The 16,909-nt window shown below is 37.6% G+C and overlaps 1 protein-coding gene across 1 annotated transcript in view; it reads right to left on the reverse strand.

Moving 5' to 3' along the window:
• The window catches only part of CACNA1A (calcium voltage-gated channel subunit alpha1 A), a 345,788-nt gene that overhangs the window by 100,309 nt on the left and 228,570 nt on the right, over positions 1–16,909 (reverse strand). The window contains exons 20-26 of the mRNA XM_087924614.1: positions 15,573–15,679; positions 13,519–14,328; positions 11,168–11,628; positions 10,673–10,811; positions 9,166–9,295; positions 1,785–1,844; positions 905–1,011 (exon numbers count right to left, since the gene is read on the reverse strand). Of these exons, the coding sequence (XP_087780740.1) occupies positions 905–1,011; positions 1,785–1,844; positions 9,166–9,295; positions 10,673–10,811; positions 11,168–11,628; positions 13,519–14,328; positions 15,573–15,679 (1,814 nt within the window). The remainder of the gene's footprint in view (positions 1–904; positions 1,012–1,784; positions 1,845–9,165; positions 9,296–10,672; positions 10,812–11,167; positions 11,629–13,518; positions 14,329–15,572; positions 15,680–16,909) is intronic.

The following is a 16,909-nucleotide window of genomic DNA, read 5'->3' on the forward strand; positions in this document are numbered from 1 at the left end:
GTACCACTTCATGGGAAGGTAAGTGTTTTGGGTGCCTTTGGCATATAGTTATGCTGGACCACATCACCACAAAAAATGTCCTTGGACAACACTGCCTCCCTCGGTCAAGAAACAGAGATAAGCATCACTGCCTTGAGTTGGACATGACTAGACAGGGAAACCTTTACCTTTATTGTGTTTACTAGCTAGTAGTTAAGGTCAATGAGGTTGATTGTGCTGACTGGATTTTTTCTTTTTCATATTCACTGATATACCAAGAGCAGAATACATTGATTTCTCACACAATTTTTTTTGATGATTATTACAACGAAGACAATTACATTGCTGTTATTAGTTTGATGATAGATTGTAAGAATTCGTGAGAAAAAAAACCCTAAATATAACATTCATAAATACAAATTGTTCTATATTTGATAAACTATTTCCACAAATCTGAAAAGAAAGTAGCAGAACTCTCTCTATAAATAGATTGACTCTTAGTTTTCAATCTGGGTATCTATCTCGTGAATTTTTGGCACTGTAATCACAGAGCAGTATCACAACATATTTACCGAACAGAATATAGGAACTTATTGTGACAGCTAGGTTGCTTCAAACATTTGCAGAGCCGACTGTTCTGCTAACAGTCTATCAGGAAAAAGTTCCACATGCAAGGGACATCCCAAGCCAAATGGGAGGGAGACGCATAGCCGAGTATTCATGCTCTAAGATGACTTAAGCTGGCATTGGAAGAAGGAACGTGATGAGGAAAAACAAGTCATATAAATGTTGAAAATTATAAACAATCCATCATGCATCAAGCTTCAACAAGAAACTCTTCCAGTTGAAGGAGAAGCAGCTATGCTTGTTAAAAAAAATCAGAAGCAAGCACTATAACCCTAGAGAGCTAACCTAAGAAACTTACGTGAAGGCAAATGCCACCAATGCTCCACTGACCACAATGAAATCCAAGATATTCCACAAATCCCGAAAATAAGAGCCCCGATGAAGGATCAGTCCTAAGTCAATCATCTGCAAAAGCCAGACAAAATAAAGAAATGCAGGTTTCCAAATCAGTACATATGAGTTTGGTTAACTTCTGCCCTGAAATTTTCACTCTGAACATTAATCTATTTGCAAAAGAAGAGGTGAAGGGCCTAAAAATGAACTTTCTTGCAAGAAAATAAAAATACTAAAGATAAATAAGGAAAATAATAGCAACATCTAGTTCAGAGATCAAGTTTGACTTAAAGGATTTTGGAATACATGAATTGATATACTTGAGAATTGGTATGCTAGAATAGAAGAGTTTAATTACTATTGTTGTTTTCCTGGATACTTAATGTTCACAGTCATAATATTCTCTCCCATGTATTTTATGATGTTGGTGCTTCAAAATGGCATTGGAAGAGAAATGAATCTGTCTAAGATTTATGATTACTTTTCTTAAACTCTGTCACATAGGAGCTATCCCACATTACAATCAGAATCAATATCATGCTATGAAAATATTTTTCAAGAACTGTGCTCATTTCTGTGCTGCTAAATGTACCACTATAATCATCTGGAAAATAGCCTTTAAATTCAGAGCTATTTCAAAGACTGTTGTAAAAAAATACTGGTACAGTATTTCATGATATATTGACTCTCCCCTTCTTATTATGCTGGAAATGTTCTGTCACATGATAATAATTTAGCATGCACTTGAAAAAAAATCAAGAAAGTGAAACCTACAATCCACAAAGCAAACAGTGAAGTAAAAATGTTACTAGCACCCAACACTAACATATTTTAACTTTACTAACCTTAACAACCATTTCAAAGGTGAAGACACCTGTGAAGACATAATCAAAGTAACGAAGAACCTATAGGAAGGAGATAAAATAATAAAAATATACAGTTCAAGACTTGCTAACTCCTTTGAAATAAATGAGCCTAACTGATCTTAAAATCAATCCAGTGAGAAGTGAGCAAAATCCAGTGAGAAGGCATTCAAAAGTTTCAGGCAGTAAAGGAAAGACACACATAATCAGAACCTCTGAAACAACAAAATCAGTTTAGCTGTACTTTGGTCAGGAAGAATTCGTTCCCTTGTACAACATGAACTAATCTCTGCAGTCATGGTGGAAAATATGAGGATGGTGAATGGGGGAAAATGGTTTTAAAATAAGAACTTCCCAACATGGCTTCTAGCTCCAAATACAGGTAAACAGCACATTCACACCATTGAGGAGGGGCACTTAGCAGCTATCCTCAGCTTTCCCTTCTTGAGTTTGTTAGTGTATCCTCCAGCTGGAGGGAATACTTATTTTGTTTAAAAAGATGATTGTATTTGAAGAGCAGCAAAGCCTCTCCTCAGTATCAGTGCAGAGGAATTAGGTGTGAGTGTGGCAAAGGGTAACAGTGCCAGACTATCTGGCAGAAGGGGAGAAACTGCATGGGGTGAAAACTAGTCTTCTCTCACAGCTCCAGAGGACCCTGCAAATTGTTTTTCACTGCATTCTCCTAGGAGTAGGAGTCAAGCTGATAGCTGTTAGTCTCATGTGAACTTACAATATTATGGAGACATAGGGAGAAGGAGTGAGATAACTGCCATTTCCACATGTGGAAAAGTTCTTAGGTTTAATCAGAGTCTGGATTGAGAATGTTTCCCCGTTTTTTTTTAATTGTTTTTTTTTAATATATCAACATCAATACATGAACAGTGTGGCATCTGGGTATCATTTAAAAAGAAGAATGAAAATGGATTGAGAATGTTGAAAGGGATCATCTATAAAGAAAAAAAAAGATAATTCTCTATTGATTAAAATAAAGAAACAAACCAGTAAATAATAATAAAAACTAAGAAAAGAACCTTTCCTTATAAATATGTGATACCCACGTTGTAAGAAACAACATTGTTTTTCCTGAAAGAAACCAGACAAATGAACTGAATATGTGAATATGAATTTTGATGATGCTACAATGTTGTAAAAAGTGTTTATGTGTTATAAACTGTTGGAAAATGTTCAATAAAAATATTGCAAAAAAATAAAATAAATGTCCCTTGTGTCACTAAAGAGCAGCATGTATGTATGCGTGTATATATGCGTGTGGATGCGCCTGCACGCGCACATATGCATATATATATATATATATATATATATATATATATAAATGTATGTATGTATATGTATGTTTATATGTATATGTATATGTATATGTATATGTATATGTATATGTATATGTTGTGGCCCCGATTCCTGAGCCTATGCTGTCAGAGGAAGAGGACCTGGAAGATGAGGAGGAGGAACTGGGAATGCCTTCCTCCCCAGGACCTTCCCCCTGATAATGCCTCACGTTCCATCAGACAACTCAGAGGAACTGCCTGAGATTAATCAGGAGGAAGGCATATCGGAGCAGCCCTGACAGGGAGTAAAGAGGAAGAGTGTTGGCTTGATCCTAAGCAGTGTCGTAGGGAGAAACTTGAGCAGCAACATAGGAGGCATGGGAGGGTCAGAGAGTGACCTGAGTCATTGAGCCACACCCACAGGGGATAAAAGTTGGTGTGTTTTCTCCTGAAACTTTACGGGACAAAGTTTAACCTTACTTCAGATTTTCTTTGTGAATGACTATTTTTGTGGACTGCCTTGTGATTTTCTGTGAGTAAAACTTTATCAGTTCGGAATTGGCAGGCAGGACATGTGGGAATGCCAAGAATATTATCAGTTCAAAGAATTAATTCTGTGAACTCCGAGCCAGCTTGCCTGCCTGTGTTGGTGTGAGTTTATACACTTTCATATTTTGGGAAAGAGGAAAGGCGAGACAAAACATATATATGAACATATATATATATATATATATAAATGTATGTATGTATATGTATATGTATGTTTATATGTATATGTATATGTATGTATGTATGTACGTACACACACACACACACACACACACACACACACACACACACGGTATTCAGCTTTGTTCAGGTATTTTCCCATGTCATTATAGTTGAACTTTTAAAGTTGTAGCAACGTTTCAGCAGAATCTCATCTGCCATCATCAGGCTTCTGTATAGTGTTCATCTGTGAGTCAGACTTTCACAGCCATTTCTGTTTTAAATTTGGGGCTAGCCTACTGCTGTGCCAGAATAGTTTTTGCTTCATCCTGATTGGTTGGGAGTCTTGGTCTGTGTTTATTGGTCTTGGAGTTTGTTGTGTTCTGCTTGATTGGTGTTTCTAATATCTTCTGTCTGTTTTGTAGCTTTTTTTTGTCTTGATTGGCTGGCAACATTGTGTTTCCTGTATTGGAGGCTTTTAGTGAAGCTTGGCTCCGAATAAACGGAGGCTATCATTTATTAGGAAGCTAGGTTTCATCTGGGTGCCAGGTTGATGTGTGTTTTAGCTGGAGGTATCGGGGGGTCTGTTTGTGCCCAGGTGTTTGCCTGGCTTCTGTTGTGGAGATTTTTTTGTTTGTGAGTGAAGGCTTCCAGATAATTGACAGTCTGGTGGAGTCATCTCTTCTATTCATGCTTTCAGGTCTTTTTTCATTCTCTATGGCTTCTCTGATAATTCTGTAGCTGAGGTTTTCTATAGTGGCTAGGGTTTTGGTGCCATTGAAGTCAATGCTATGACCTGTGGCTTTCACGTGTTGGACTAGTGAGGAAGTGTGTGTACTGCATTTTTGTGTTCATCCAGGCAGGTACTTATTCTTCTATTGGTCTGTCCAATGTATGTGGCAGAGCATGGTACACAGGGGACTTCATATATGCCTTGGTTTTCCAGGTCAATTTTAACTTTGGGGTTTCTTAGGATGGCTGCTATTTTTCTGTCTGTTTTGAAAGCAGTCTTGATGTGATGCCTGTGTAGTATCTTACTGATTTTGTCTGTAGTACCTCTTAAGTAGGTACTACAGGCAGGACAGCTGTTCCACAGGTCTGTTCATCTTCTAGGTCTCCATTATGTCTCTCTGTGTTTTTGTGGATCTGGCCAGTGATTTTGCTTTTGTGGAAGCTGTTGGCTGTCAGTACTTTAGTCAGGATGCATAGTTCAGTCTTTATGTGTGTCTTGTCTGTCAGGCGTTTGGTTCTGGCAATTAGTGTTTTGGCCATGGAGTTTATCTGTGCTGGGTGGTGGTGGGTTTGGGCGTTGAGGTAGCGGTTGGTGTGTGTTTTCTTCTGGTATATGGTGTGTCCTAGTGTGCCATCTGTTTTGTTGTAGATTAGTACATCTAGGAATGGTAGTTGTTTGTTTGTTTCCGTTTCCATGGTGAATTTGATTTTGGGGTGTGTGCTGTTTAGGTGTATTAGGAAATTGTTTAGGTTTTCTTTTCCATGGGGCCAAATAACAAATCTGTCATCAATATATCTTAACCATAGTTTGGGTTTGTGGGTGGCATTGGCTAGGGCTCTGGATTCCAATTCTTCCATGAACAGGTTTCCAATGACGGGTGACAGTGGTGATCCCATAGGGGCTCCTTCAATTTGCTTGTATCTTTGTCCTTTGTATATGAAATATGTGTTGGTTAAGCAGTGTTCTGCTAGTTCCATGAGGTGTTTGGGTGATTGGTATTTATTTTTGATGATTTGTAGGGTTTCTTTTATCGGGACTTGAGTGAATAGTGAAACCACATCGAAACTTACAAGCAGATCTTCTTGTTCCACGTATAGATCTTTGATCATTTCCAAGTGGTGATATGACTTTTGTACATGTGAAGCTGCTGCTTCAGCATGGGGCTGTAGCTGCTTTGCTTGGTATTTGGCTAGGTTTTGTAGTAGTGCTCCTCTGGAGCTGACTATGGGTCTGAGAGGTATGCCTTCTTTGTATATTTTGGGGAGGCCATATAGTTTGGGGCATCTGGAAGATGTTGGATCTCTTTGCTCATGTGGCTGGTTATAATTTTCTTCTTGGTTATTTTTTCCAGATATGTGGTTGGGTCCGTGTTTACGGGTTTGTATGTGGAGTCTTGGAGTAGGTCTGTCAATTTTGTTTCGTAGTCTTTTCTATCCATTACTACTCTGGCATTACCTTTATCTGCTGGAAGTATGATTATGCTGCTGTCATTCCTTAGGGCTTGCAGGGCTTTTAGTTCCTCTTTGTGCAAGTTGCTTTTGGGTGGTTTGCTTGTGCATAGGATGTTAGTGACTTGGTGTCTTATTCTATCAGCTTCATCTGTATTTAATTTAGTTAGGCTGGATTCCACTCTACATATGATGGATTCTGTGGGGATGTTTTTGCGTGCTATAGCATAATTGAATCCTTTGGTTAGGACATCTGTTTTTGTTTTGGTGAGTTCTCTGTTGGAAATGTATACTAATTGTTTCAGGTGTTGTGAGTTGTTGGGGGCTTTCTTGCTAATCCTATCATACATACTAAAAAAGGATAAGCGGCACATTATTGATGTACATCTTCAAAGCCTGCGCTTTTCCTTATGAAAGTATTACATTTTATACTATACTTTGATTCAACAGCTGTTTTTCCTTACATTAGTGCTAAATTTTACACTGTATGTTGATTTAATATTTCTGGAGCCATGGTGGCACTGTAGTTAGAATGCAGTATTGCAGACTAACTCTTCCCACAGGCAAGACATCCACACTGACTGGTTCAAGGCTGACTAAGCCTTCCATCCTTTCGAGATCGATGAAATGAGGACCCAGACTGTTGGTGGGCAATATGCTGACATTGTAAACTGCTCAGAGAGTGCTGTAAAGTACTATAAAGCGATATATAAATCTAAGTGCTATTGCTGTAGCTATCTCTTCAATTATAGCAGAGAATTATCATTTCTAAATAGGACACTATATCTATTGCTATCCCTTGATCTTTGAAGTTCCTAGGGAAAAGTTAAATCTGAGGGGGAAACAGCAAGATGATCTGTACATATGAAACTGATTTATTTATCATCAACATTTATTGAGAAGGTCTGCAAAACAACAGCATAAAGCATATCAAATAAAATAAGGGCATGGTAATCTTTAGGCTGAGGTTAAAACAAACACAAACAGGCTGCTCCCACAACAAACAGCACCTGTACTTTTGCAAAACTGAATCTGCTGTTTAGTGTAACTAAAATCTCTTGCAGTCATTTTTAAATTCACTCTGAGTCTTGAACTGAGCCCTGATACTATTTCTTAAGATTACAAGAATGTTTATGCAACACTGATAATTTATTACATACCCACACATCTACAAAGAGTGAAAGGAGAGACTTGAAAAAGAGAGACAACTAGAGAGGCAGGAATATTTCTTTACCCCTATGGAAGGGGAATGGAAGGAAGTATCAGCAGCAAATAGACATTGAATCACATAGGTAGGAAAAGATCTGCAAGGGTTTAAAAATCTCACTGGAACCAGTTCCAAAGGAGATGCATCAGGCTGAGCTACAGATAAGCAAACAGCTCAGCCAATCAAAATACAAACATCCAAAATTGGCACTGAATGTAAGATTATAATCCTTATTCTCCAATATTTTTAAAAACATTCTTTTAAAATTAAATTCTTTTATGTTATTAAAATATCAACAATACAAATTTGTTTAACCAATGACTAAGTGCCATATTATACTGAGTACATAGAAAATATGCTAGACTATTATTTAATTCCAAGTTTAAGGACTATTAAGCAAGAAAGTTTGGGCATACAGTTATCCATTTGGTAGCAGTGGCAAAAAGGGCTAGGTTAGTTGCTTTGTTTACTTGTCCTCTCTGTCCAAATCGCAGCCACTTTTCTGCTTTGGATGTGCAATTACACTATACCATTGCCCTTTTCTGTCACCCAGAACTTTCTAATCTAGAGAGAGCTTCACTTTCCTGAGAGATGAATAATCTCCAATGTGTAATAATGTCACTGCTGCTTAGACTCCATCTGGTTCCTTTTTTTTCAGTTGGTGGATGTTTGACTTGCTTTTTCCACATGCCAACATAAAGATTTCTTATTGCTGCCTAATGCAGAAAATCTGCTTCCTGCCCATCCCTCTACTGAGATGTGCTAATTATTTCATTACTGTTTCCTTAGGGATATCTCACAAGACCTGTTCAGAAGTTCTTGAAAAAGAAAGTGCAGTGTAAGACGCTCAGAAGCCAGCCTCTGATTTATTGCTTTCTCTCCCTTTCCATCCATTGCCTCCTCTTTAGTCTATTTAAATAGAAGCATGACTTTTGAGTAAGAGAAATAAGAAAAGAATTCAAGCTTTTACAGAATACATTCTAACAAATATAGAATTAAGCAATTTCAGCCTAATTTGTATTCAAGGAATATTCTCAAGAATCTAGGATATACATTGGGCATTTAAATATATTCCTGTATGAAGAAAGTCTTAATAAATATATGAGAAAAAATCAAAAGGACCCACTGTAAAAATGAAACATCGTTTAATTCAAAAGGACTTGAGAAAATTGTATTTTAATACTGATATAAACTACACTGGCAAGTTACTCTATCAATTTTATTTTACTAGAAATCTGCAAAGATATAGATAGAAAAGAATATGTGATATGATTTTCATTTGTAGCTGTAATTAACTCATTTCAACCCAACCTCTGAGTGATCAAGAATTACCTTGTACAATGAAGTTATTACAAAATGAAAATAATAATCTTGGATCCGTGATCTATGTAGAAGATATCCGAATCCAAGTCAATTGGTCAAAGGCATTTGAGCTTAATAAGCTCCTACGTGATCATGATTCTTATCTACAAGGAGCAATTGCTTGGTTGCAAATTATGTGATAAACTTGACTTCACATATGAAGTATTGCTATGTTATGCCGAAATGAAGTTGATTCCCCACTCCCCAAAGGAATAAAGAAACTAAAAAATTAAAAGTCATCTTTATCTCACCACAACATCTTGTTTGCTTCTTTGGTAAAACTCCTATGGGAAGTGTCTTACTGGGATACTGTCCAATTTCACTTTGGGTCAGTATCAGCAAACACAAATTTGAAATAAACTGCTGATGGTCCATCAGTATTGAGGAAAGTCTAAACAAATATCTTTAATTGTTTATGTAGATTTAGTTTGGGTGGAGACTGAACCTTGCTGAAAATATTTCACAATATACTTTGCCCCGTCTCATTTCCTGCACATTTTAGGATTACTAATATTGTATTAATTTTAGTATACCATGATTCATTTTCATGGCTCGGAAATAGGAGAACGGGAACTGCAATTTATGTATGCTGCACCAACAGAGACAAAGGAGGACTTACATTGTTACGAGGAGCACTCGGCTGTACGGGATCTTCAGCAGCCAATGCAATGCTGCTCATGGCAATCACCATCAGAATGCAGATCTCAAAGTAGCGCAGATTGACAATGTAATGACAGAGGCGCCGAAAACTAGCACAAATAGGCAAAGATGCATTAGGGAGCATCATGTGTGAAGCAGACATGTAGCTTTCTCTCACTGATAAAAAGACTGGGGCCGTCAACATCACACATTAAATTTGGAAAGCAATCAGGGTAGTATATAGACGTGTGTTAGTTACTATCTCATAAACTAAAGCACTGGATGTTTTTGAAACCGATTTTAGATTACTCACATAAATTGAGTCTCATTCTCAATCCAAGCTAACTAGCCTGAACCCAACTCACATTTTGACAATCTAATCTATATCAGAATTATTTTTAAAAAATTAAATCACACAGATAGCCTATTGAATCAAGTATTTCACATAGACAATTTTAATCAAATGGCGTCAGGGTTAAACTACCCTCTTCTCTGAGATTCTTCAGTTCTGAAGTAACTTGCCTGTTGGTGGACCATAATGACAGTGACAATACATTACTTATTATAAAAGACAATACTTTATTTCAGAAACTTGTCTTTCGGATTTATTTCATTTTTTCATTTCCTTGCTTTTGCTCTTGACTTTTCTTTTGTAAAGCAAAGTTTTAAATATAAATTTGAATTACCGGTATTTATTTATTTTTAATCCTTAAGAACCTCTTTCAGATTTGTCCCCTTTTCAGATCTGTCTTTTATTTTTTCCAAGAAAACACAACCCTAACCAACATTAAGTCACAATAAACCAGTTTTCCCTTCTTCCACTAGCCTTCTGGGGATCTGGCTGGTGGTGGTATTGAAGGGGAAATCCGCATCCCACCCTGGATCTAGTTAAATAAAACCAAAACATAAATTTTGGGAGTCAGTAACTCAGTGATGCTAAGACAGGTGATAGAAGCAGAGGTGGTATTCAGCAGGTTCTGACCAGTTCTGGAGAACTGGTAGCAGAAATTTTGAGTAGTCTGACAAACTGGTAAATACCAACTCTGACAGAACTGATAGTAAAATTTTTTGAATCCCACTACTGGATAGAAGGCAACCAGTTAATTTCAGGATTGAAACAAAAAATGAATGTGATTAACCCAAAGAAAATAAGTTTATATACATACAGTTTAAATGTAAAAATCCCTAATACAATTCTAACTATAACAAAATATCTTTCAAAACCTTTTCTGGGATGACTCCCTCATCCAAGACCTCTGTCAACACTCTTACACAAAAGAACCCCAAACTCTTCATCTGGAATCTTGACAGAACCCCTTTCTTTACTTTCATTGTCAGGCGACTACCTCTAAGCACTCTCTGGGCATAAGGCTGGTTTGTGATTTAAAGGACCAGCTGCTCAGAACTGCAACAATGCTATCAATTTTCTAGGTATCTGTTTCTGATTTACAAAATCCATTTGCTGTCAATTCAGTATAGTAACTTACGGATTAGTGGTTGAGAGGATGAACATAGAACTGTATGGTGGCATAGGCTTGGGCCCATCTTCACCTCCTTCATCATCATCTTCCTTTTTTTTCTCTTCCTCTTTCTTTGGCAGAGGCTCTGGATTGGCATTCTTATTGACTGGTAACAAAAGCAAAACCAACAAGTGTAACACAGAGTTGTGGATGTGCAAATAAAAAATAATTTGAGATCAACTTATATACTCAAATGTCCATTCAAACATGTTATTGAGAAGCATAAAGGGGTAGTGCCTCATATCACTCAATCAATTATACAAAGACACTGGTTCCTGAAATTATAGTATTATTAGTAGATATTCACTGTGCTTTTAATACACTTCCTCTCTTACACCCACACTGAATTGTTCCCATATGCTCTCTTAAGTCACAGGATCAAATGCATATGATTCTAACTGTTCTGCCTGATGTCCATGTCACCTGGTTTGAGTCTATTAATCAAGTACACATAGTACTCACCTTGCATTATAGCATTATTGATTGGAGGTGGGAAGGCAGGTGGAATCTCCACTGCTGTGTATTCTGATTTCTTGGCAGTTTTGGATGGATTGTTTTGGGTTGTGGGATTAGTGACAATAAGGCTGTTCTCTGGATTTTTAGGAGCTCCAGGATTGGCTGGGTTACTGGGGGTTTGGCGACTGGTAGAATTCTGAGAGTTGAGAAATGGTTGGTCCACAGGAATAGGCTGATTTTGGGATGTGCAGTGTGGTGTGGAATTTGAATGGTTTCCTCCTTTGATAGGATCATTCTGAGAATGACTGATGAGAGGTGGGTTTGAGGTTTCATTGGTTGCCAATTTATTATTCTTCATGTTGTCAATATCCTCAGATACTGGAGGTTCTAAATGTCCCATATCTTGCTGAATTGGCCTTGTGGTAGATAGGTTTGGTCCTGGTGGATGACCAGATCCTTGGTTTTCTCTGTAGCATATTAAAAAATATGAAAAGTTAGCAACATATTATTTCTTAAACATCATAGAAATACAACTAATATGGCAGTGTGGAATATTTAGAACCATTAGGTTGCTGTTATTCTTACCACACTCCAAACCAATACCTGGAAGAAGCATTACACAAACACTTTCTATTGCTAAACCTACATTTTAGGACCCAGATTGTTGGAGAAAATATGTAAATAATGCTTCTACATTGTAAACTGCTCAGAGAATGGTGTAAAGCATTATGGGGTGGTAATAAGTCTAAATGTTATTGCTATTTTCTTCATCCATAGTCCATTTCCCAGTCCCTCCTAAACATTTTGAATAACTATTATCTCGATGTCCATAAAATGAACTCATATTAGCAAAAGGTGTCTCTCCCCTTTATAGTTTCATGGGAATACTGCATGCATATGGAAATATTGGCTGTACAATAATCTAACTGTATATAAACTAAGGGGCAATTGATGAAATAGTATTATGCATGCATTTGTGTGTAAATTATACTTTCTCTATTACAAAATTAGATATTCTAATCTGGAATAATGACAGGTTTCCAAGTAATGAAATCCATGTTAAAAGAAAAATAACAAAGTCCATCTTCAAAAAGATTTCTTTTATTTAGGAAAACATCAAATTGGCAAAGTCCATGGTAATTCCAGATCTGACCCAACCCAGAATTACTGTTAGGAATGTAAGTCACCTAACAGCTGGGTTGGAAAATATATAAACCAGGATAGACATTTTAATACTGTCTCTTTAAGAGAATGCTAAAATTGTAATTGGGTATGGTTCCTCAAATGGCCAAAAGATGGAGCCAGAAACCTGGGTTGTTTTAGTCCTGTTCTGTTATTGCTGAGAGCGTGTTCCTGTATTTCCCTATTGACTGTTACTGATCATAGTTATTATTGGGTTTGATGTAAGTCTGTTACTGAACTGTTTTTGATACTGGACTTTGTTATTGGATTATCCCTGGACTTAAAACTGACTGCTTTAACCGTGAATGACTTGGACTGTTTTGTTGAACTTTGCTTAACATTTTTACTGGAAGTAAAAACCTACATTTTACTACACAGTGTATCTGTATGCTAGTTGTGTGTTATTCTTTACTACTCTCACTACTCTCCCTGTGTGCGCTCATTCTCCTAACGGGGAATTACCTCAACTATTACCCCACAATATTAGAAGTTAGAAACACCCCCCAGAAGTCACATTCTCTAATAGAAGTAATACAACGTTGCTTGATGTCATAAATCTCCATCTCCAAGACCCCAAGCCCAGACAGCTCATTTTCCATGGGAAAGATGATACCCTAGACATAACACTCTCTTTATCTCCATTCCTCCCACCTTAGGAATATGTCAAGCCCGCAACATATCCCCCTATGACTACCACAGGGAAAATAAGAAAAATAATATATACTAAGATAAACTAAAATGGCTACAGTTATGACAATTTCGGGCTTGATACAGGGGTTCCCAACCCCTAGGACCCTGGCCCAGTACCAGGCTGTGACCTTTTGTGAACTGGGCCATGCAAGTGGCTTGTGCGCATGCAAAACCATCCTCTCTACCAACCTGTCACTGTCGCTACTGGTCCACAAACCTGGAAAGGTTGGAGACCACTGTTTTAACTAGCAATGCTTCTATCACCAAAGAAGCTTTATTTCTTTGAGATGCGAATCGGTTATCATGTAGGAAATTTGACCAACTAATTTCATTCAAATAAAAACGTCTCCCTAAATCTCAAAATAATTATTTAACCTTTTATAAGAACTTAAGTGAGATAGTATTCTAAAGTAATTGTAAGGAAATTATTTGGCATGATTTTAGGAGACCCCAAATGATAGTATCTCACTCCTGTTCTTACTTACTTCCTGCGTCGGTGTCGGCGTTCCTTGCCATCAACTTCATAAGTGGACTGTCCAGCATGCCGGTGCCGTCGGCGCCTTTCTCCATCAGGATGCTCCCCACCCATGTCAGTTCGTACAGGTCCGCTCCCCTCACGATGCCGAGGGCGACGCTCAACTCTGCCACTCTGTTCACCACTTCCATCATCTGGTATTCGGCGGTGTATTCTATGTCTCCGATGCTCCCGTTCACCATCTACTGTACGAGGTGATCCACTCTGACTTTCTTTGCTACCTTGGCGCCAGCGGTGGGGATCTAATTTTTTTATGCGCTCTGAGGCACAGTCACCATGATAACCCTGCTCTGGAATGGCACTATGCTCCTTGATGGGATAATCAATATCATGACATCTACTTTCTTGATTAAAGTCAATTTCCTTGCTATTACTCCTTGGGTGTCGAGGCTCCAAGCTTCCTGAGTCGGGACGCTCATATAGGTGGGGTTCTCGTGAATGTGCATGGTAACGAGGTGGTTTTCGTAGGAATTCTACAGACCGTTCCTGTCCAAAGTGGGGATTCAAGGGTGGTTCATTGGGACGGGTCTTGTTGGTGTTGTTATTCCGATTTTCTTGAGGATCTACTACCAGTGGTCTGTCTAAGTGAGTTTTCATGTCTGGACGCATTTGCCGGGCATATGTAACCTTCCAATGATCCTCAGGGTCCATCTCATTGTATAGGGCCTCTCTACTTGCCAGCAAATTCTGTTTCCGCATTTCACTTGTCCGCTGTTCCCAGACAGATTTGTTGCCTTTTTGATTTTTTTGCTGCTCTTTCCTATGGGAAGAAAAGATAGATTTTTAAAATGTTCTCTGAGCAATAGTAGCTCTGTCTAAACCCAGTATTTCCTACTTTAAGTCACTTTGGAGGTGTGGATTTTATTCCTAGAATTATACAATTAGCTTAGCTATGGTTAAAGATTGAGAGTTGAAATCAATACATCTGAAGCGCTTTCAGGTTAAGAAAAAATATCCTGACCTGAAGTATTCAACATCAGATTCTGTAGGTCTAATATTCTTGTTGGGGTACTATACTACTGTGTCATCTGTTCCCAATCAATATTTTTTTCAGAACATCCAGCTTGTACCTTCTTAGAAACAATGTAAGCCAGAAGAAAATGATATATATCTGTGAATTAGGCTTTTATGGCCAAATATATTTGAGCAACTGTACCCCTTTTGGGTCTGCTGCTGAGTTTTAGTAAATTTGATAAAGTAATGGGAAAGAGTGGGCAGATGAAAGCAATGTATGCAAAAATGTAAGATTTTTCTAAATAAATGAATTTTACTTTGAGACACAATTTGTTTTACTTTTTCCTGCACACATTTAACCTCTGACACATTTTACATGACATAAATGCAATTTTCAATCCCAAAAGGTTATACATCCATAAATATCAATGTTGGTGACTGTAATTGCAATTGAAGTTGGTAACAGTGTCAATGAGATGTTTAGATTGGACTTGGCATTTTTATCATTTTTACTGCTACTAAGCTGATCACCAAAGTCTGATGTTCCAGAAGATAAGTGACACAACTTTTCAGCTGCATGTTTTATTGGTATGACTGGAAGCAACATGCAAGGCCAGAGAAAAATACTTGGTTTATGAATTGCTCTTGACTTGCCAGGAAAACTGCCCGTGAATCCAGATATGTACAACAATGTTCAATATTATATTAATTTCTGTCTGAGATGCAACAGAGACTCTTTCTACCTGCGTTTAAGAAACTAATAAATAGTCACGTGTCTTCATTCTTACTTTGTACTGCCTGCTGTTATAGGATGATAAATAGAAATAATTTGGGCTGCAGCTTACTTTCCCACCTCAATTCTCCTTATGTACCCCATGCTTCTACATACATTATGAAAGACCAATGATTTTCCTCCATAAGCTATCCCCACCATTTAACAGAACCTCACTGGAGACGATTCACTAAGATCCAGACATGATCATTAATCTGCTTTGCTTTGCAGAAAATGCAGGGTAACATTGGACAGTGATCCATCAATAAAGCACTTACACTGCTATTGACATGTTGGCTGCAGAAAGAGGACTCACTTCTGCTACTTCCTTCGCCTTCTGGAGGGCAAGTTTCTGGTTAGCTGCTTCTTCTTCTTCTTGTTCATCCTGCAAAGGCCATATATTAGAGAGGATCTGCTAGTGCCCCCACCCTTCCCACTGAAGCCAAGAGCCATTCTTCAGTTTCATGATTTTTCTAGTGCTTTGAATATAAGTGGCTACATGCTGTTCATAAGGTAAGGCCAAAGAGCCCTCTTAATAATGTACTTTTACAATTCAATGAAATCTCCTATGATCACCAGTATATGCTATAGAAGTAGTAAGACAAATGCAAAACCAGAACATATTGAAGTATTTATAAAAGAGAGAGGCACAGAAGCACAAAACCTTTCTGCCTTTAACAAATATAAAGTTTAAATGTAAAGTTTGAATTTGTCTTCATGTCCTGCTTACTGCAGCACAAAAATGGCCTGCTGATTATTTTTTCAGGAACATTTCCTCATGACATCACCTGTATTTCACTGCTAGCCTGCTGTGGAGGCAGCCAAATATTGTTTGCTGTTAGAGGGTTTTTTTCCCCTTCTTCTTCAGTAATTGCTGCTTTGAAACTGTCCCACATTAAATTTGTAAGAACAGCACAGCTTCCCAGCCTCGTGGCTGAGACACAATAAAGCTTACATTATGTTGACCTATTTTTGGGCTAAAAGGATGGAAGGAACTCATGTATAGCTTTAGATATTTTTCACAGCAGCATATTCAGACAAGAGCTAAACGTTATTACTATGAAGCTAAACTGAAAGTGAGAATTTAGAACTTCATAAAACAGAATCACCTAGTACAAAGATTTGCTCATTTGTATCATGTAATTTATGCCAGAGCTTAGCAATAAAAGTTCCCACATGCCAGGTCACCTTTCATTATGTAATCTTTAAATTAAAATTATATATTAAAAATAGCAGAAACCCATGAAATTATTAAGTCTTGGAAGGTTTGAGCAATCTTTCATCACTGAATGAGAGTTTGCCGAAAATGTGTATGAAATTTCACGTTTAGCTTTCTTATATAAGACTTTTTAAGATATTGTGGGTTTTGAGTGATAACAAGGATGAGAGGTGCCATCATTTAATATCATATGATGGTGCCCATTCTCTGAAAAAATTACCAACCTTTGGATAGCAGCAATTAATATTGGACTGCAAAATCCATGTGTTTCTTGAAGAGTGTGGGTGTCAATTCAGCAGCCCTACAATTTCATGCATCTAGAAATTCCATGCATTTGGTTCATGGAGAACAATCGGACATTAAATTTGATTCAACATAAATGTGTATGTACTACTG

Source organism: Pseudonaja textilis, chromosome 2 (assembly GCF_049901715.1).
Source record: "Pseudonaja textilis isolate UNSWEBS1 chromosome 2, rPseTex1.2, whole genome shotgun sequence".
In the NCBI taxonomy this organism is placed as follows: Eukaryota; Metazoa; Chordata; class Lepidosauria; order Squamata; family Elapidae; genus Pseudonaja; species Pseudonaja textilis.